This window comes from Parasteatoda tepidariorum, chromosome 8 (genome assembly GCF_043381705.1).
Source record: "Parasteatoda tepidariorum isolate YZ-2023 chromosome 8, CAS_Ptep_4.0, whole genome shotgun sequence".
NCBI classification, from domain to species: Eukaryota; Metazoa; Arthropoda; class Arachnida; order Araneae; family Theridiidae; genus Parasteatoda; species Parasteatoda tepidariorum.
Genome location: NC_092211.1, coordinates 74,347,753 through 74,369,706, shown reverse-complemented (window position 1 = coordinate 74,369,706; position 21,954 = coordinate 74,347,753). Strand labels below are relative to the sequence as shown.

The 21,954-nt window shown below is 28.4% G+C and overlaps 2 protein-coding genes across 3 annotated transcripts in view; one reads left to right on the top strand and one right to left on the bottom strand.

Moving 5' to 3' along the window:
* Positions 1-4,800, top strand: part of LOC107448621 (uncharacterized) — a 30,576-nt gene extending 25,776 nt beyond the window's left edge. For both annotated transcript variants that reach the window (XM_043045495.2, XM_043045496.2), the window contains 2 exons: positions 1,342-1,504; positions 4,526-4,800. In XM_043045495.2, coding sequence (XP_042901429.1) covers positions 1,342-1,504; positions 4,526-4,606 — 244 coding nt within the window. In that variant the 3' untranslated portion in view covers positions 4,607-4,800. The remainder of the gene's footprint in view (positions 1-1,341; positions 1,505-4,525) is intronic.
* A 1,792-nt stretch (positions 4,801-6,592) lies between these two features.
* LOC107448624 (uncharacterized) lies at positions 6,593-19,744 on the bottom strand. The gene is made up of 5 exons (XM_016063894.3): positions 19,570-19,744; positions 15,824-15,927; positions 13,022-13,081; positions 9,729-9,785; positions 6,593-7,141 (listed from the first exon to the last, which is right to left on the bottom strand). The coding sequence occupies exons 1-5, from the start codon at positions 19,572-19,574 to the stop codon at positions 7,062-7,064; spliced, it is 306 nt and encodes a 101-aa protein (XP_015919380.1). The 5' UTR covers positions 19,575-19,744; the 3' UTR covers positions 6,593-7,061.
* Between the last annotated feature and the right edge of the window lie 2,210 nt (positions 19,745-21,954).

The following is a 21,954-nucleotide window of genomic DNA, read 5'->3' as shown; positions in this document are numbered from 1 at the left end:
GTAGACGTGAAAAGAAAACAGGGGTTCACAAGTTGTAAGTGGGGGTCCACGAAAAATTTTCTGGTTTTCATAATAAAGAACAAAAATTTTGGCTTGGATTTACCTATCAGCGTAGGCAGGTAGCATCATTCACTAGGTATGTACTCAAAAATATTCGAGACTCAGTTCAAACACAGAATTGAATAGAACAATAGATAATAGTACAAGTGTACACCACATGTCGAGACTTGCAAAGTGCCGCCCGTGCGCCCGCTCGCATTTAAATACCCTGCATGATGACTTCAAAAATAGATTTGAAGATATTCTGACGATGGAAATACCACCATGGATCATAATCCCATTTGATGAAACGGAAGAGGCGAATGTGGTATTACAAAAGGAGCTACTTGAGCTCAGCACCAACTAGGAACTGAAGGTGAAATTAAAAAAAGAATATCAAACATTTTGACTGCAGGCAGAAATCCCCGAAAAATATCCTGGGTTGTGGGAAAATGCGAGAAAATTTTTGATAGCGTTTCTCTCGTCATATCTTGTCGAAAGAAGTTTTAGTGCCGTTACCAACCTGTTAACAAAAAAAGGAGCAGATTGAACATCACAGAACGGGGAGATTTGAGATTACTTCTTACAAAACTGAAGCCAAATATTCATAATTTGCTGTCAATTCATCAAGTACATCCGTCTCATTAAAAGTATGACTATTTTTTATTGTTAATTTACAATCCAGAGTTCATTATTGATTTTTTGTCAATTGTTGATTGTTAGTAATAATAAATGTTTATAATTTTGCCTAACCACAAGTATTATTTTAATATATAGGACACAAGAAAATGTGCTGCTTTTTTTTCTTAGCACCCCCAATTTAGGGTGATATTTTTTAGGAGTTTTGGGAATACAGTAGAAATGTAGCAGCAGGGGGTCTATCGAAAATAGTAAAACTTTGAAAGTGGTCCATGAGAAAAAAAAAGTTTGGGAACCTCTGCTCTAAACCAATGAGAAAGTTTCATTTTTTAAATATTTCTCCTGAACAATATAATTGAAATTTATGAATAATTTCTAAAATTGGGGGTCTAAAATTACCCCTTTCACCCATTGTCTAAATTTCAAAAGGCTAACGTTAACAGTTCTGGAGTTATAAGAGGGACACACAAATTCTTCAGTTTATTATAGATATAGGCACAAGATTGATCAAAAATTTAGGTTATTGAAAAAGTGGAGCTATACTAAGTTAAGCTGTTATTTTTCGGTTATGTAGCTGTTTTTCTTTTATTTGTTATTTTGGGGTACATCCAAACTGTATTTTTTTTTTAATTATTTCTTACTTTGTTTTTTCATTAATTATAGGCAGTTGTCTGAAGAGAAGCAATGTCATCATAATTTGGATACATCTATAGATGAATTACAAAAGAATATTGACAAGGAGATTGAATCAATATTTTCTATTGTCAACCGCTGTAAAAATGCAGAAAAAGAAACTGACGAACATATATCTCAATTCAAACAACAGGTGATCCTTTCATGAAATTTAGCATAAAAGGAATTTTTCTAATCCAGTAAATTTAGGAAAATTTATCATGTTTTTCTTCTGAAATCAAGTTATGAATCTCTTAACATTATTTGAAATTTTTTTATCCCATGAGCGTTGTTGGAGAGGGAGAAAAAACAAGAAAAATGTAAAAGTAATTCATCTTTTTGCAGGTATTAAGTACATTAAAAAAAAAAAATTTCTCGTGTGTAAAATTTATAAATCTTGTGACTGTGTAATTTAATTTTGTTCCCCCTCCCCTCAAAAATTGAGCCTGCACAATGCCCATTTTTTCGCTTACATGTAGTAGTTAGCTCGCCCTTCTTATGAATTAAAATGTATTTATTTCCTAAATCTAAGATACATTTAATCATAATGAGATTTAAAAAAAATTATGTTTTATACATCATGGATAAAAAGAAACCTATATTTAAAAATGACCAAAATTCAAAGAGGAACAATTTTACTTAATCAATCAAAATTTATTTAAATTAATCCAAATAAATATGTTCATTTTTTAAATTTGTGTGAGATTTAATTCATAAACTTAATGATAAAAGTATGTTAGCATGTGTTGAAAATTCTATGACATGTTACTAAAAAATAAATGCATAAGTTTTTCAAAAGCAAAATATAATTTGCTATAGTGAGACATTTTGTCTCTTGGTTCGTTTTTAAAGACCTCCTCAATAAGGATGACCAAGGATTATTTCAGTTATAGCTTATTTATTTCATTATTCTGGATTAATATAATTATTTACAAAATGATACATGAATTGGAGAATATAATATTCCGGAGCGCTGCTGCTCCCTTCTCGCTCATGCTTTCTCTATCATAGCTCAACTCAAAACTCCACTCTTCTGCGTTCAAAACTAATCTGATCTCTAAAAATCCTCTTTCTCCTCAGAAACAGTCATTTGCTCCACCCCCAAGGTAGGGGACGACACCTCCAGTGTCCTTCACCCTTTGACCCTCAGGTCAAGGGGTCAATCCAATGCGTGGGAGAGGAATCAGGATCCTGACAGCTATATACAGGTTGACTGTGCTACAGGGTAAAGTCAAGGAATTTTATCAATCAGAAAAAATCGGGAAAATTTAACACAAATACCTCAGGGATAGAGCTTTCACCTTCCAATGAAGTGAATCTGGTTCGAATCCCAGAGATTGCTGGTCTGTAGGAATTCCGCACTCTGCTTTGCACCGACCACAGTGCTCGGTGGTGGACGGATCCCCTTGCCGTTAGGCTACCTGTGGGAGGTTTTCGTGGTTTTACTCTTCATGTAACCCAAATGTTAGTTTCAACAAAAAGTCCTCCACGAAAGCAAATTTCTACCAATACTTGGTCCAGGATTTACTCTTGTCTTCCGAATTGGGTTTAAAATTACAAGACTATAGAGTTGAATATTAGCAATCGTAAACCTGAAATAAGGTTGGCTGTCCTACGACGGTTATAAAAAAAAGTCTAGGGATATTAATCAATTTGTATCTTAAAGTTTAAATTTTTTTTAAAAAATAGTTCATTTTTTAAGTGTTTCAACTCTTAAGAAAGTATAAGTTTTAATTATAGCATAAAAGCACTTACAATTTAGGAGACTTTGCTTTCTGCTCGTTACATTAACAATCCTCTGTGGTTGCTCCTCAGGTCTCATTCAATTCATTATGTATTATTGAGGTGCTTAGCCTGATTTTTCAGCAAAAAATCAGATATGCATTCTTATAAAAACTTTCACTTCGAATCAATGAAACTTCTTCATATATGTGTGCGTAAAGTAATTAAAATGCAAAAATATTGTCAAAGACCTTATAATCATGATAAAATAAATTATTTCTAGCAAAGAACTTTATTCTTAATTTCGTAGCCATTATAAAAACATTTTATGCTCAATTTTAAAAAATATATTCAGCTTAGAGTTGCTCATTGGATTTTTTAAATTAATTTTATTCCATTTTGTCAAATTGAAAATAAATTTCAATTTGTTAAAGATTAATTTTTAATAGATTTGAGTAAAAAATACTTATAAATGCATACTCAACTAAAGCACTCTTAATTGATAAAGAGTTATAGAAAAATAAGCAAGCAAAGAAAACCGAATAAATTCATAAATAAGAGAATGACCCAAAAAAATGTATTAAAATATTTATTTTGGTTCAGTATTTCTTTAATGAAACAAATAAATTTTCAATGATTTTGAATTGAAAATACAATAACTATTGAAGCTTAACTTTTTTGTCAGAAGTAAATTATTACAGGGTCCCTATATTTATCATATTAAAAAAATATAAGAACCATTGATATTTTCATTTAGATTATTTTTAACTTAAATGATAAAGAGGTCATATTATTTTAAAATGACATTTGAATTGCATTGAATTTTTTGCTACATTTGCTAGATGTTAAAAGAGTGAAGTCTTTCCCCTCCCCAGTTCATACTTTTTAAAATCTTACCACTAAAAATTATTGAATTTATTTTTCTTAACAAATCCAGTAAAATAAGACTATAATAAGCTTTAAGTATTTTATACAATTGTCGCTCTGGCACAAAATCCAACGATTAACCAATCTCAATTAATTATCTCATTAAATCAAAATCAATAAAAGGGATACAAAAATTTCTAAGCTCTGTGATAGTTGACTGCTTTAAACTCATGTGAAAATTCTTAATTAGTGTATGATCTTCAAATTCTCTTACTGACCTAAAATAAAATTTTTAAAAAATTTGCGATTGAAGGAAATATTTAACGATGTTTAGCTGGTCTCCAGGGTTAACAAAAATTTGAGAGATCGAGGTAAAGTCTAAAATCAAGAACCTCTCGCAAAATGTAGCAGAGTTGCGTGTGAGTGCAGGAATTCTTCCAACTGAATCCAGCTCAGTGAAGCACAGGCAATTCATCAACCATGTAAATTTATCACTTTTTACAATCACCCAATGAAAAAAAGCACCTTTTAGAAATCCAAATACATAAATAAACTTCTTTAAGCACTTTTTAATTTTCTTTTACAGATGCTGGATATAAATAGAAAATTCAGAGATGATTGTGAAGATATTTCAAAGGTAGCAAAGAAAAAATTTAAAGATATGTAGAACGATATTTCAGCAAGTTGAATTATCGTGAGATGGAATTTTGTACATTGTTTTATGGATTTAAACAGGAATTCAGTTTCGATTTACATTTTGTACTTTTATACTAATAAAAAAATATAAAATAAAATGTACACTTGATAATGTAACTTATAAAAATTTTGTATTTATTATGTTTAATAAACAATTTATTTCTATATTATCTTTATTCATTTTTGAGTTATATATAAGCATTTATTGTTTTATATACTGGAGCACTATTATTTATTACAAGGGCTATATAAAAAATATTCCATTTTATTTAAAAATATTGAAAGTAAAAAAATTGTGTTTTTACAATATAATTTTTTTTTCTTCATAATTTTCATCAGTCATAATAGAAATGTTGCTTCACTTATGCTGGATTAGACTGAATTTTTACAGTAGTAGTCTAGAATTAGAATTTGTGAAGGCAATGTTGCAAATTTACTCTGTAAATTCTGTTACTAGGGGCATATTCTTTGTCAGTTACTTTTTAAAACAAATTTATATGTATAACATTTTAGAATTAAAAATGTTTGAAGTTTTACTCACTTTTAATCAAAATAGGCATCAGGTTTATAACTTTAAGGAAAACAGTTATAAAATTTATAAACTTAATATTTCTATAGCTATATTTTTTATATCATAAAACTTAAGTTATAATATGTACATATTGTTTTTGCTAGTTAAGTGGTTTCTCTCAATTTATATTTGGTTGGATCACAGTTTGTTCGTAAATAGGTGTTTTAATTTGATTCAATGCCTTTTTACGTAAAACCTTAAGTATTTCAATAAATGTGGAGTGTGCATATTTTATTTTCCCGGCACACTTTTTCCCTACAGAATTATTAAAAATATGTGCAACAAATTAAATAAAATATTTATACATCTAACATGGTTTTTAGCAATGAAGTAATTTTTCCACTGTCTCATATTATTGTTTCCAATTAGTTTTTGTGAATTTCCACTAGATAACAGCACTTTGTACAGAAACAGCTAATAGTCTACAGGAAAATTCTGTTTTTTACCAAAAATGCTTTCTTGAACAATTTGAAAATGTGGTTTATTATAATATAGCTCCAAGCCCTTAAATAATTCAGAATTATTATTATTCAGAACTTAAAAATTAAATGTACAGGGGTCTAGCATTTTATAAGAGGTACCTATTTTGTGAAAATTAAAAAATCAACACAAAAATATGGTAAAGTAAAAAGGTATTTTCAAAACTTTGCACTATAAATAAAAATCGTTTGATTGGTAAATTTTTATACATTTTTCAACGTATATTAAAAAATAATTTTGCTATTGTAAAATTTTGGGCTTAAATTGTATCCAAATTTAAAAATCATTGTTAAATTTCAACTTGAATTTTTTAAAAAAAAAAAAAAAAACATGCATTTAGCAGTACTTGCACTAAAAGTTATTTTCATTATGAGAATAAATTTAGAACAATGTTCAAATGTTAAGAATGTCTGAATTTCAACTTCTTGTAAAGTTTACAGAGGAAGTACCACATTTTTTAATTTCTTTAAAAAAAAAACTNTTATGAGAACATTTCCCCGTAGAGTCATATAGAAACAAATTTCAGAGAAAAAATAAAGGTATGTTAGAATAAATTTAGAACAATGTTCAAATGTTAAGAATGTCTGAATTTCAACTTCTTGTAAAGTTTACAGAGGAAGTACCACATTTTTTAATTTCTTTAAAAAAAAAACTGCAAAAAAAAAGCTTGCTATAATATGGCGTAAGCTACCGGTTAGGCTTACCACACAGCACTATCTGACGAAACATGTGCTACCTTCTCTTTACGGGGATACAAAAATAAAATTTTAAGGCATTACATAAAATTTTCCTTAAGTAGAATTTATGAAGGTACTGCTAAACAGTAGTAAATTTTCCCTGGACAGACCCCTTATGTATGTTAACTGGATTAGTAGCAGTTAGAAAAGAGAACAATAAGAACACAGATTATGGAAAAGAGACTTTAATAAGTTAATACTTAACAATTAAATTATAATACAATGACAGTAACAAAAACCGTGAGACATTACATAACACAACAGTAAAAGGAAAACACAGAATAAATATTATTGCTTTTGTATTAGAATATATAGGGATTTGGTGACAAAATAAATTCATTTTTTATAATAGATTACACATATGCTTCATTAAAGTATAAAAAGTAATCTGTAAATAACTAGCAAATCTTTCTGACTTTACAAATGATTTGCCTTTACAAAATATGCATTTGTACAAGCAAAATATTTTTTTTAAAAAAATTAAATGACGATTAACAATTTTATATACCTAACATAAGTGTTATTGGTCTCAAAATAAAATATGCAGTCCTTAAAATGGATGTGAAGTTTTTTCAAAATATGTTCCTATTGTATGAAGATTTTTCTCTAATTCTCCACCACCCCTTTCAACTAATGATTTATTGAGATGACTGCTTATTTGCTTGCATATGTAAAGATCTTCTTTCCAAAAAGCCATCTAGGTCAAATCGCTTAAAATCTAAAATAAAATAAAATTTTATAACACACTGAATTTTCCATGAACTGAATTGTACAAAAGAAATCACAATTTATTGATAACCATTTATAGTTTTTGGCGCCTTTGAATTTAAATGCTACTAATTAAAATTTTTATTTATGTTCAGAGCAAAAAACTTTTTCAAGTCTTATTAAATAAAAAATAGTATATATTTACTAAACTTTATTTTTTGCATGGAATTATCCTTGGCTACACAGATTTTATAATTGTGTGCAAAAAAATTTCAATTCGCTCAAAAAGTTCGCAATGTGGTGAAATATACAAAAAAATAAGATTAATATTAAGGGGTCCAAACTTTAGACTGCTCTACTGACCAAACTATGGATAACATATTTTCCAGATTGCACTATCCCCTATATTTTGAGGGTTAAAAATCATCCATCAAAAAAAAGTATGCTTATTAAAAGAAAGTGCATGTTTGTGCCCGATTTTTTAACTTAAAATGTTGTCTGCACTAATTAAATAGCATGTTTGAGGTCACCCTTTCACCTTTAAGATTGAGTTCCAGAATGCGAAAATCTGATCATTTGATCAAAAGTTATTCAGGGTGGTCCATTTTGCACACTGTACATACATAAATGAAGGTCTCTCTCTTTCTGTGTATACCTTAATAACTGAAACACAGATACACAAATTTGAATAATGATTTTATTGCAATTTTCAAATATTAATGAGGTGGTTTATAAATTAACACCTTGAGATGTAAAATTCTTGGTTCTATTCTTCTAGGAGAATATTTTCCTAGAAGCAGGCCCGTAGCCAGGAGGGGGGGACCGTCGGGACAAATCCCCCCCTCCCGAAATTCTGGGATTCAAACTTTTTAGTCTTTCTTTGAGCCTCTCAGTAAAAAGAAAAACAAAAACTGTCAAATCAAACCTTTTCCCATTACGCCACCTTCGCTAGTGCATCATCTTCTCTTGACCTTGTGACTCATCTTTCCTTCGGTTAACTCCTCCCCCGAAATCAATCGTTTTTCAGCATATTAATTTATGCAATTTCCGAATCTACGCAGATTTCATTGACATCGAAAATCTCATGGGAGAAATGGAAGTATGGGTGTCAAAGTGGAACCTGCGTGAACCCCTTAGTAGACCAGATACGGCACTTTCAGCAATGGAAGAATGTGACAGTATCTTTTTCCCAAACATTTATTGCTTGTTATCAATATTGGCTACGTTGCCAATCACCACAGCAACTGCAGAAAAACTTTTTCTACTCTTAAACACGTAAAAACAGCAACAAGAAATGCTACTAAAGAAGAAAGGCTAACAGGGCTAACTTTATTAAGCATATTTTGGGATATTCCAGTTTGTCTTAAAAAAGTAATTAAAAATTTTTCTTCAAATCCCCGTCGCAGGTCTTTGTTTACAAATTGATTATAGTTATTATGTAATTAATTAAAAAACAATTATTATGTAATATTTTTTAATTACTAGTTTAACTTTTGCAAACAACAGAATAAACAATATTTGTTATAATGTTTTTCCCCTACTTTGCATCTCTGAAACTGTCCTTGCTTATATATCCCACCCCGAACCATATCCCTCCCCTTCTTACCATATCCCCCCCCCCCGAAAAAATATCCTGGCTACGGCCTTGCCTAGAAGGTACATATAATGAAGACATACCTTAAATATAATAAAAATTTGTTAAGCCTTGACGAGATATTAAAAATAAATAAATCCTCTGAAGTATAAGTCGCTTGTATGAATTAGGACATATTAATGCCAACACAATGTTAATTGCAGTTAAGTTTACAGTTTGACATTGCAAAGGATAAGTCAGGTAAAAAGCTGAAAATACAAGTCCAAAAATTTTATGTGCAAAACACATTTTAAATACTTGAAAAAATACCTGAAATTCTAGCAAGAAAAAAAATGCAAGTAGGAAACATATATCATAATATTACTTAAGTTTTAATAAAATTGTGTTGATGCAGATCTCAATGTGTTATTTTAAAATTGAACGAATATGAATCCCGTTTTAAGATCTTTAAATCATTAGAATGTGAATCAAGCTTAATAACTTTTGATTCCAAGAATATGAATTATGAGTGTATTTTCAAATTGAATAGCTATGAATCAAGTTCTGTAACTTTAAATAGTGAAAATGCAATTTTAAATTATGTTTACATAGGAGGGAAAAAATTATCTTTTTTTGGGAATTTGAAAGAAAAAAAAAGCAGAATTTTTCTTTTTTTTTATTAAATTTTTAAAAAAAAAGTGTAAAAAACATATTCTTGTACAAACAAAACATTAGTTAAGAATAATAATACCCAATTATTAGTTAAAAATAAATCTCTCGTACATTAAATACAATTAATAAAAGTTAAATATTACTTGACTTTTCATATTTCCTAAAGATTTCAAAAATTTAAAAGGAAGTAATTTTGCACTTTTCTTGTTTCCATCATCTGAAGCCACTTTTATTATAATAAAGAATAATATTTGCTCTTTCATCAAAACCAGTTTAGGATTTTTGAAGCATATTTGACACCTAAATCTATAACATTTTATAAATTTATAAAAATGTAAACAAACAAATTTACCTGGGTGAGGGCTTTGTTCTTCAGGCATGTTGCTACAATAATATGAAATGCTTGGGGCTAATTAAAAGAAGAAAAAATTCTAAGTTAAAAAAAAAACTAGAAAAGCATATTTTCATTTTACACAGAGGTTATATGAAAAAACTATACATAAATCACTCATCACACTATATAAATTCACAATAAATTTGAGCGTGGGTGTTAATTTTTCTTTACTTGAAATATTTACTTAAATTATTCAGAAACTAGAATCTGCATTGACCAACATAATGGAATGTCACATAAACATTAAGAGCTATTCTCACAGCTAGGACAGGGAATTGTTAAGATTTTATCATCATCACAATAACATTACGATATTTCTTTACGTTAATGTTTTACATTTAGTGCATATTTCTTGATTTTAAATTCTTCCACTTTTCGATTCTTGATTTTAAATTCTTCCACTTTTCGATTGGTTGATTAAGGCAATTATAAACTTGTAAAAAAACTAATTTCTCAGTCATCCTACAAAAAAAAAAATTTTATGAATTTGTCTAGTTATTAATAATCAATAGTATTTAAAAAAAATCAATAAATCACATCAATGAGGAAAACAAGATAATAAAAAGTGAAAATGATAAGATTGCGAGAACGCGGGAGAACATAGCCTGCTGCGGACTATGTCGTTAATTTAGTAAACATAAATATAAAATCAAAAATGAACACACATATTGAGCCAGCAATTAGTATAATCTTTAATGAAAGTCGTTATAAAAAGAAAAAAACTTTGATGATGTATTGAAAAAGATTAAAAACTTAAGAACAGCTGGCACCAAGAGGCACCTATAACTTCAGACTAACCTTCCCCCCCTCTCGTAAATTTAGCATATCGATATTTATTAAACAAAAATAGGAATGCCTTAAAAAGTAAAACAAATCACTGAATAAAAAGAAAATATGAAATATTTGCATTATAAAAGTTGAAATTTTTTTTACTAACCCCTTCCTTCTCGCTCCCGTAAAAATGACGGGGTGAGGTTTCACCCTCTACTTCTCGCTCCCATGATATTGACGGGCTGGAGTGTTCAGTAGTAACGTGCCAATAAGAATAAAACTAATTCATTTCTTTTGCCCAGGAAACATTTTATTTCTAATTTAACACACCAGATGGCAGTACCAGGATATTTTTAAGGTAATTGTAGATAGTTAGATTATTTTAAACTAGTTGCAGCACTAATCAAATACGTAATACGAATATAAAAGCCAAAAAAATAGGCACTTTCATAACCATTTTCTTGAAAATTAACCGATCGCTATGGGGTTAAACACTGTTTTGTTTTTATATTTTTAAACAAATTAAAGACATGGATGATGATAAAAAACAAAGATAAAAGACTGTATTAAAATCAACATCAGAGGATTTGCACAGTTTCAATAACAGAGATTCAACAACACTTCAATTCTCAATTAATTGTAGTCTAATCAAAATTCATCTGCCAGCAAAACATATATCTCTGCTTGATGATTCATGGGTGAATCTTAATTTCTGATGCTTTGAAAAAGAAAGGTAATTCAAACACAGGATTGGCGTTGATAGCGTAACATAGACATTTTCTGATGCATCGATGCATTGCCCCGTACTACTCGCAGCATGCAAAACAGGTCGCAGATACAAATTCGGAGATGCAAACCTGGTTGGCTAGTTTTTTGCTGTTAAAAGTATTTCTTTAATCAGGTTCACAAACTCATCATCAAAATTGTCTTTGCATGCTCTTAGAATGGCCCTTTACAGTGCTCATCAAACCACGTCATTCACAGCATTATTATTGCAGTGTACAATGTCAGTACAAAGCAATTGATTAACTTACCGACTGTGCAAAAGGTCAGTGATTTCATTCTGACAGCAAGGAACATTTTCTCAGTGTGAATTTACCAATAGGTAAGAGAAATGACCATCTGACTTATGAAGTTTTGCCTTTACATGACAATGTCAGACTTATTTTTATGATTTACAACTAATATCTGATCAGATCTCTTGGACGGAAACAAATTAACCATACAGTCTAGACTTGGTAGAGAGTGATTTTCACTCGGATTTTTAGCTACAAATAGCAAGTGCGGGGGAAAAACATTTCAAGGCTGTTAATTCTCACAGGCAATTAACTTCTATGATTTAGGCATAAAATTGATTTTATTTCTTCATGACATTAAGGATAAATTCAAATTTTAATTGCAAATTATCCTTTCATTTAATAGTTTAAATTACTGTTATTTTCCAATAAAAAATTTAGAATTGTGAGAAGAAATTAAGATATACTAGTTTTAGTAGAGTTGATTAAATTTTACTGTCACTGTGCCACACTGTTGCATCATTGTGCCTAAGATTTCTGAAATAAAAATCTTCGCCGTTATTCAAAACTGAGGACTTGTTTAAATTTTAAAAAAAACTAATTATACATTCAATACACTTAGTAATGCTATGAATAACAATAAAATTAGAATGAAAAACAATAAAATAAATCTAATTTAGGAAGTATTAGTTTTTTCTCTGTACTAACTGAATAAAAACTAAAAATATTAATCGGTTTTTTTCAAAAAAAAATATATATACTTAGATTTTGGGGGAAAATATATTGCAATGCCATGGAGTTTATTTCAAAATGAATAGTTATAATTGCGCTAATCTAAGAATGTAAAATGCGTTTTTTAAAAAAAGTAGAAAATTTTTCTTACAGTCTTACATTCAAAAAAGGTAGTAACACCAGCTTTAGTCAAGTTAATTAATATTTTGACGAATATTTATGCTAACTTTCCCACATGCTATTTACCAAAAAGTAAAATTTCTTATTAAAAGAAAATGAAATTGTATTAATTAATAGAAATAAAGAAAAGATACATAAATAAAAATATCTAAAACAAAATAGTAGTAATAATTCTGTAGCAATAGTTCCAATAGTAATAATACTGAAACAACGTTATTTTAAAGAACAACATATGCAGCAATTATATTTTAAGTAAGCAACATATAAAAATTTTAATATAATTAATATTTTGTACAAAATTGTAAAATATTTAATTTCTATTCTGTTAAAAACAAATTTAAATGCTTTTGTTATTAGATAGCTAAGGATTGCTTTTGTTATAAGATAAGCTTTTGTTACTAAGGTTACAGAATTATAGAATCACAAAAATTCTAAAATTTTTCCCTTAAAGCATTTGCAGCAAGCATATTTTTAAATTTGCAGTCATCTAAAAGTATAAAATTTGAACTAATAACAATATAAATAATAAATTAAAACAAAAAACAAGCATACCTTTGCCTTCAGCAACCTGAGAACGGCTATACTCTATTTCTCTTAGAATATTTTTCCAGCCTAAAATTTAAATTGTGCATAGATTAATGTTGTATAGCAAACAACACAGAATGATTATTACATTTAATTGCACTAATTCAGTATATACAAAACCTTTATAAGAAATTATTTTTCATAAAAATTACTTTGTAAATAAATTTTTTTGGATACTAAGTATTGATTATGTGGTACTGCAATAACTGAAAATTTAATTACTGTTATTTTTATAATGCAAGCCGAAATTTTTGTTAAAATTTTTAGCATCTCAATCAAACTTCATTTTTTACAGCAGTGAAGAGTTATGTAGAAATTGCTTGCTTGATTATCTCTAAGAATATTTAACAGATTTAGCCAAATAGGTTTTATACAGTTGATGATAAATTTTAATAATTCACATCCTATTCTTATATATTTCTAATTAATGAATTAAATCTTTTTTTTTAAAAAAAAATAGCATTCCATAATGTTAAAATAAATACTGTAGTACATAAAGTTAAATTGCAAGATTCTTCACATAATAAACTAATTTTTTCACTTTAAAAATCTACGCTTTTGAGAATAAAGTATAACACAATGTCAAAGAACAATGCTAAATAATGCTAATCTTAAATCAGGCAAAGAAATGCTGTATTAGAAAGAGACTATGAAAGCAAATATAATTTTCATAACTGACTCGTCATCTTTAATTATAGACTTATTCTTAAACTGAAGTTAAATTTGATTATGATCAAACTTAAGGTTTACTGAAAATGAAGTAGAATTTAAAAAATTGACCTTTTAAGGACAATAATCTTTATGGTTTATAAATCGCAATTGTTGTACTAAACTTCATGGTTTGTTAATTAAGCATGCTGTAATAATTTTATTGTTTATAAATCCCGCATGTAGAACTTAAAATTTTTATTTTACTTATTTGTAATAGAAAATTACATTACAATCAGGGTTGTTATGATTTTACCCAACCTGAAAAAACCCAAATGGATTTTTTAATAATTGCATTTTATTATTAACAAATTAGTTCTAGATATTTAGATAACAATAACTAATTAATAATAAGTTATTAAGTTAAAAATAAAATAGAAACTACATACAAAAAGTATTTATATTTCCATTACTTCATTATTCCGTGCTTTAAAATTTTTAATTAATTTTTTTGAAAACATGTATTATTAAAAATTGGAAATAATTAAATAAGATATTCTCACAAAAATTTGAGATTCTTATTCACAATACAATTGAAATTAGTGTTATAACAAGATACAACAGGGCTCGAAAAAACTCAGAAATTTTACCCGTCCCAGAGGACGGCTTGTCCAACAATGAACCCGTCCTCCTTTGAAACTAACCCGTAGCTTCTAAATAAATAATATAATTTTCTCTTATTTATTACAAACATTTATATAAATTGCGCAATAAATTAGTAGTAACTAGGATTAGAAATACTAGAATTGCAATATACAGTAATAAAAGAAATACTAGGTTACTAATAGTAACCTAGTATTTCTTTTATGAAATAATTTAAATGACGGAGGTCAACTTAATGCGTCAATTTAATGAGGGTAATGCGTTTTTTAAATGAATCAAATAAGACGTTTTCCAGTTCCACAATGAAGCCTATGATTTACAGAGGTGTTGGCACATAAATCTGAAAGGGGTTTTCCATTTAGGTAGATGTTCATAATTGCATTTAACGTTTCTTGATTAAGACCAGTACGTAACGTGTTTTTTTTGTAAGTTCATTGCTGAAAAGCCCCCTTTCGACCGCTGCAGTACTCTCAGACACAGAAAACATCAATTTCACCATGTACTGTATGTTGCTGTATTATGGGTCATTTTTCTGCATTAGATCTTTATAAATAGCTTGGGCTCAGAGGGCTGATGTTTTCTGTGTTTAACAATGTTATGTATCTTAAATTTTAATGACACCCATTACTGAGAAAAAATTTCTTTCTCCGATTAGATGGTCATTTTAGAAGTGAGGCGCTAGACTCTTGTAAGATAACAAAAATTGAAAATGTATCATGACAATTTATGGCGAATAGCCTTCCGCTCGGATGTCTGATTCGAGAAATTCGTTGACTGCCGAAGATGGGCGGTTTTTCGAGCCCTGCCTTGTGTGTTAATCGCCACCCAGTACGTAATGTGTTTTTTTAATTTTTAAGTTCATTGATGAAAAGCCCCTTTCAACCGCTGCAGTACTCCCAGACAGAGAAAACATCAATTCCACCATGCGCAGTATGCTGCTGTATTTCTAGATTAGAGTATCATTTTAGAAGTGAGGCGCTAGACGCTTGTAAGATAATAAAAATTGAAAATGTATCACGAACATTAACGGGAAAATGGCCATCCGCGCGGACGTCGGATTCGAGAAATTCGTTGTCCGCAGGAATTTTTGGCCGCCGAGGACGGGCGGTTTTTCGAGCCCTGAGATATATACTAAATCACCATTCAATGAAATGGGAAAATAATTTATTTAAAAAAATACTTCTTAAATACAATTTTAGTGTATTTCTTTTAAAATTTGGTCATAAAATTAAATTAAACCCACAAGACTCAAATAATAACATACTTACAAATACATATAACTGTCCAAAAGATTACTCTAATTGAAATTTTTCATTGTAATGAAAGATTCCAACCAATGATGGAAAATCTAAATATATTTTTACTTCTCACTTTGTAAAAGGTTCTTTATTATCAAACAAAAACAAAAAATTTTAATATTATTTTTTAGGTGACAACATAGAAAAAATATAAACTTACTTTCTTGAACATATTTAATTATTTCAGCTTGAGAAGATTCAGGAGGCGAGGGTCTTTGCACATATTGTCTTCTTCCATTTACTTGGTGGAAAGAAGGTCTAGAACTTAAAAAATTAGAAATTATGTAATACATTGAAAGTAATAAAGTTTTATAAATTTAAACATGATTTAAAATCCTCTTAAACATTCAATGCTCTAAGAGAGAGACAGCAAGCAACAAAAAAGTAACAGTTAGTTCATGTATTTTACATTTTTTAAACATGTTACTTCTTTTCTAATAACTAACATAAAAAGAGTTACAAATAGAACATTTTTCTACCACCAATAGTAACTTTAACAATTTTATTCAAAAGGACGAAGGCCTTATGGTAGTTACTTATTTGTCAAATACTACTTAGTAGAAATTTTAACCTTCTATTTTTCTCATTATTATAAATAATTGCTACTACTGTAGTGTATCTACCACTACAAAAATACAATTCCAATTCACTAGTATATAAGACACGGGAAATCTGTGGTACATTTATGAATCCATTGTCACTCAGAATCAATACTAAGATCAAAGTCTAAGACCAACCACCTCAAAAATAGATAATAAAGAACATAAGTTTGAAGACTTAAAATTAAATCATTGAGTCTGAAATTAGGTTATTCTCATAGAAATAACCTATTTTCAAATAGATAATTCTCATACTGTAGATAGTCAGTTTTTGCTATCTACAATAAATTTTCTACATAACTTGGCAACAACAGGGTTATTTTAGTCCAATTATATTTATTGATCAAATGTGTTTAATTACCTTTAATTGAATAAACAAGTTCTTTTAGAAGAAGATTTATGTGTTGGTACCTGTGCAAAATAGTAACATAGCTTTGGCAACAACAGGGTAGTAGCAACAGAAAAAATTACAGAAATCACAGCATAGGGCAAAAGTCTCAGCCTCTCTCAAGCAAACCACTAAAAAATTTTAACTGCAAGTTTATACAAGAGCTGCTCAGTGGCTCTTGATGCATTTAGTTGTTTCAAACAAATACTGCTACAAAAATATACCCTCTTTTACTAAAAAAACTAAGTTTGAATACAATTAATATTTTGGTGAGGTAACATGCAACATTTTATGCTAGATAAAAATGGTAGAAGATTTGAAATGGTATAACAGTGTTTCCCAAAGTGTGGTACGCGTACCCCCCGGGGTACGGGAACTGTTTAGCGGGGGTACGCGTTCTTAAGCGAAATATCTTGCAACAAACGAAAATTTCAAAAAAATTTATTTGAAAACAAAGCTAGCCATGAAAATTTTCGAATGCGTATTTTTCTATTGGCTATTTTTTGCAGAGTTAACGGCTAATAATTAGTGGGTGATGTCGACAGATAGTTGTGATTTTTATTTTTGTGCAATTTCTTCATAGTAAAGATTTGTAATAAATTCTACTCATTTTGATTATTTTTATAAAATATAATATTTATCCCTAACATAGAATATGGATGGCTGGTTAGTATCTAAAAAACCTTTGAACCAAAAACGAAAAATGTCTTTAAAAGAATACATAAATTTTTTTATTAGTGGTACACTGAGTTACGAAAAATTTAGAAAGGGTACGCAAAAGTCATAAGTTTGGGAAACACTGTGGTAGAAGATAAGAACTTTTATAATGTAAACAAGAGAGTGATAAAAAAAATTGAAAGGCATACATTAAAGTACAGTAGCAAGTTATCAAAATAATGGAAACACTTGTGAATAAAAGGGACATTTTAGAATTCGCTTCATAAGCATTAAAATATAATCTTAGCTACCAGTTTTTTTTTTTATATAAAAAGTAAATATATTAGGTGGTAAGAGAGAGCTTTAGCAGAGTTGTCTACGTTTTGATTTTTTGTCAGAAGCATAAAACGTCAGACCTCACAGATTTTCAGAGCGGCCAAATTGTAGGAGCCCGACTAGTTGGAGCAACAGTGACCGAAACATCCCAGCTTTTAGGCGTTTCTAGAGGTACGATGTCTAAAGACATGACAGCATACACACAGCACAGAAAGACAAGCTCAGCAAAGCAAAATAGTGGACAGAAGGAGAAGTTGAGTGAAAGAGACCGACGGGTAATGAAGCGGATTGTAATGTCTAAAAAGAAAACAACTGCAGCCAAAGTGACCGCAGAGCTCAATCTGCAACTGAATTCTCTAGTGTCAACAATTAAAGTTAGGAGAAACCTTCATAAAGAGAACATTTATGGCAGAACAGCAATTCCCAAGCCATTTGTCACAGATGTGTTTCCATTACTTTGATAACCACCTGTATCTTTATATACTATAATATAAATGATAAAAAAAATAATAAATAAATAAATAAAAATTGCACTAAATGTGAATATACCTACATAACTTAAATTTATTAGAGAAAACTAGATGCAGGAAATTTAATTATGCATGTTTTAGATGCAATTAATTCCCTAACACAGGGAAGCACATCCCATGGTGCATAAGCTAAAAGTTCTATGCAAATACACCTTTATCAAGCCCTTTTAATATCAATATCTGTTCATCTGTTCTTACCAACTTCAATCACTAGGGTGCCAACGAAATTTTAAGCTTATAAAAAATTATCAAAGAAAAATATGTAGAGGTTTGCCAGGGTATAGCAATGAGTTACCCTCTTAGTTGGACCTCTTTTATGATTTTTTTTCCCCTTCGTTTCTCATGGACCTAGAAGTTACCAAAATTTGCTGATAATTTTGGTGCAGGTACCAATTAAAAATCTTCCGGAAAAAATTATTTTAATAAATATATAATATGGTTAAAATATTTTTACTGGTTAAATAAACAGTTATATTTAACGTGCAATAGATAGTTTTTTAAGTGTTAAAAGTTCAAGGAAAAAGGAGGATAGTTAATTTTGTTGCCCAAATAACTGGAATTGAGAACGAAACAAACAATGCAATAGCGTTTTTTTTTTTAAACACAGTCTGGTAAAATAAAAACTTTCAAATATAACTACAAAGAAGTACCATGGGTTTCAAATATAGCAGTGCTGCCAACTCCAACTCTAAACAACCGAAGAGTCACTTTTAACAGTGATATTTCCCTTTAACTTTTTGTCAAATTTGTAAGATGTCCCCTCTGTTACATTCCATGTTCTCTCTGTTATGATGCATTATTTGGACATTAAAAAAATGTGTTTGCAATTTTAAAAGTTTTCAAATAACTTATTTTACCTTGAAATGTGATAATTTAAAAAAAAATTGCGGATAATGTTTAGGATGGTCTAAATCACAGAATTTAGCAAAATAACAGTGCATGTCAAATATGTGGGATTTTATTTGTCCCCTCTGTTACAAGTACTTTTAAATAAGTTGCAATTTAATTATGAGGCTCTTTTATAATTTTACGCCAATTAATTAAACACTGCACCCTAAAGTAGCATAGTTTAGTAGAATTTTTGTTTGCAAAAATATTTAACATATTTAATAGAATAAAATACTTGTGCGATTTCCCCTCTGTTACGCTTCTAATTCAACTGTGTATACTGCTCTAATTATCAAAAAAATTGCTAATTAATTAAAACTTTATCATAAATAACATTAATTTTACAAATGAAAAAGTAAATGCTACCAATAATTGCATATAATAATTGATGCACACATTATTACATCAAAACAGAGAAATAATAAACAAATATGATTTAACCAAAACAAATGAGAATTTTTTTTTCTTCTGAATATTCAAAATATAGTTTAATAATTATTCCAAATACCTCATTTTTCCGATTGAATAAGATTTGTATTTCAATGTTTAAAAAAATATTCGTATGTAAATTATTTTCTTCTTGATTTATTCTAGGCTAATTCATAAAATTTTCATGGACCAAATATAAAATGACAGACGATTCAAACAAACAAACAAAATATTTTTAGTTTTGTTACAGTTACAGTTACTTTTCATAGCATACCTTTATAGTTCTGTGGACAATGAGTTACGAACCGTCTTCACTAAATATAAATTCACGCATCCCCGAACGGTAGCGATGGGTTGTGCGTTAATCGCATACATTGAGATTGACTCTTTAATAAAAAATATTGGTTTCGAATAAGATGTATTTAATGCTGGGATAAAATTAGATTTCCGATTTTAAAGATGATTTCTTGACATTTACTCAGGTATTTTACGAATATATTTAACAAACATAATTTTTTCCCTCAAGAATTCAGTTTTTCCACCCTTGTTTCATATAATAAATAGACTAAATAAAGTTAGTTTCTTGCACAACTTCTTTCGAAATGAAACGTGAACATTTTATAAATTCAAAATTTTCTGTACTCTTGATGGTCATATATGTATACTATAATGAATACCTTATTTTTATCAAATTTTATTTTAGTTACCTTGTAATATGCTTCGTAGTTATATAAATATCTTGCAATTTTTTCTATATTGAAAAGAAGAAACAAATAGGTTAGTTATAAATGAGATTGGTATATAATAAATAAACAAGATAACTATTCGTATAAAATATGAAAAAGATTTACTATAATTTACATGCGTATTTTTCATCCACTGTACAACTTTCTGTAAGAAAAAAAATTACAAGAAATTTGAAAGAACAGAAGCTTATTGAATATAATCATTTTTGTAATTAATAAAGTTGCTGATAATTTTAGATGCATAATTAAGAAACAGGTTATCATTTCTTTTCTTTATTTTTCTGTCCTTTTTGCATATGCGAAAGTTCTCATCAAAATATAACAAGACAAAAAGTTATTTTTACTCTTATATCTATAATACCGAAATAAACTCGATAGATATATATTTTAAAATTGTCTGATATTTTAAGAACGAAATTTGGTAAGTTAGCATTTAAAAATTTACATGATGATTTTAAATTTTTTGTTAAAAATTGTATTAAAAAATTAATAAAGAATTTTTTTGTTGTTGTTTCTTAGTTTGTTGTTTGACATTTGCCCTTTTAAAAATATTAATTTTTAACAAAATGGTAAATTACAAATTTTAGGGGATTACAAATTCAAAATTAAAAAAAAACTTGGATATAGTTTTTTTTCTTCTGTTTTGAGATTCTTTATTAAGCATTAGCTAAGTTATTCCAAAGATATTCATTTGTTATTAATAATCTAGAGTTGTTTGGCTTTATTTAAATAATATTTTAAATTATCCTAATGAATGCATTTAATTCTATTTCAAAAAGTTTTTAACGAATTTATGCGACATGCGTAAAGAAGAATTTCTTTCGAATGAATTTTGCATAATTAATTTTCATGCGCAATGGTTAATTATACGGGAAAAAAAAAGAAAACAATCGAGAGTAATTTGTAGTAAATTTTTTTTTTAATTTAACCGGTTAAAAATATTTTAATCGTACTTAATTACTAACATTAATTATCATAGTCAAAAGAAAGAAAAAAAATCACGAATTACCCTTATGGCTGAGCCAAAAGTGATGAAATTGTAAAACTAAAAATTTCGAACCTAAAATAGTTAAATAACAAACAAAGTACGGCTTCTTGTCGTCTGAGTTGGGGTCGATATAACAGGGTAATAAGAAGAACGGAACATGAAGGTACAGAAACTTTTACAATATAATTGTTTCTAAAATTATTATAAAGTTGCTAATAACTTTTAATGTATAATTAAGAAATATATTTCGATTTCTTCTCCTTATTTTTCTGCTCATATTTTGAAAAAGATATTCTTACTATTATATCTATAATACCGAAATAAATTCAATAATTTTTTTAATTGTGTAATATTCTAATAACAATATTTGTTGAGATTAACATTAAAAAAAATTCCAAAATCAAATTTTTTTGAATTTTTTGTTAGAAATAATAAATTCTAATAAAAAATCCTTGAATAAGTAAAACTTTGTAGTTACTTCTTAATTTGTAGTTTCACACTTGACTTTTCAAAAATGTTTCTTTTAATAAAATGGTTAATTGCAAATTTTAGGGAGAAAAAAAAAGAAAAAAACTTAAGCACAACTTTTTCTCGTTTTGAGATTCTCCATTGAATATCACTAAGTTAAAAGATATTCAGTCATATTCATTTGTTATTATTAAACTATCGTTATTTTTTTAAAATTCAAATAATATTTTAGATTAACCTAATGTAAGCTATTAATTCTACT

What these genes read in the sequence shown, in the direction of transcription:
- LOC107448624 (XM_016063894.3), bottom strand. An exon ending in AATTAAATATGTTCAAGAAA is followed by an intron (nt 13,082 to 15,823) that starts GTAAGTTTATAT and finishes TTTAAATTTTAG; the next exon opens with GCTGGAAAAATATTCTAAGA. An exon ending in AGAACAAAGCCCTCACCCAG is followed by an intron (nt 7,142 to 9,728) that starts GTAAATTTGTTT and finishes ATTTTATTTTAG; the next exon opens with ATTTTAAGCGATTTGACCTA.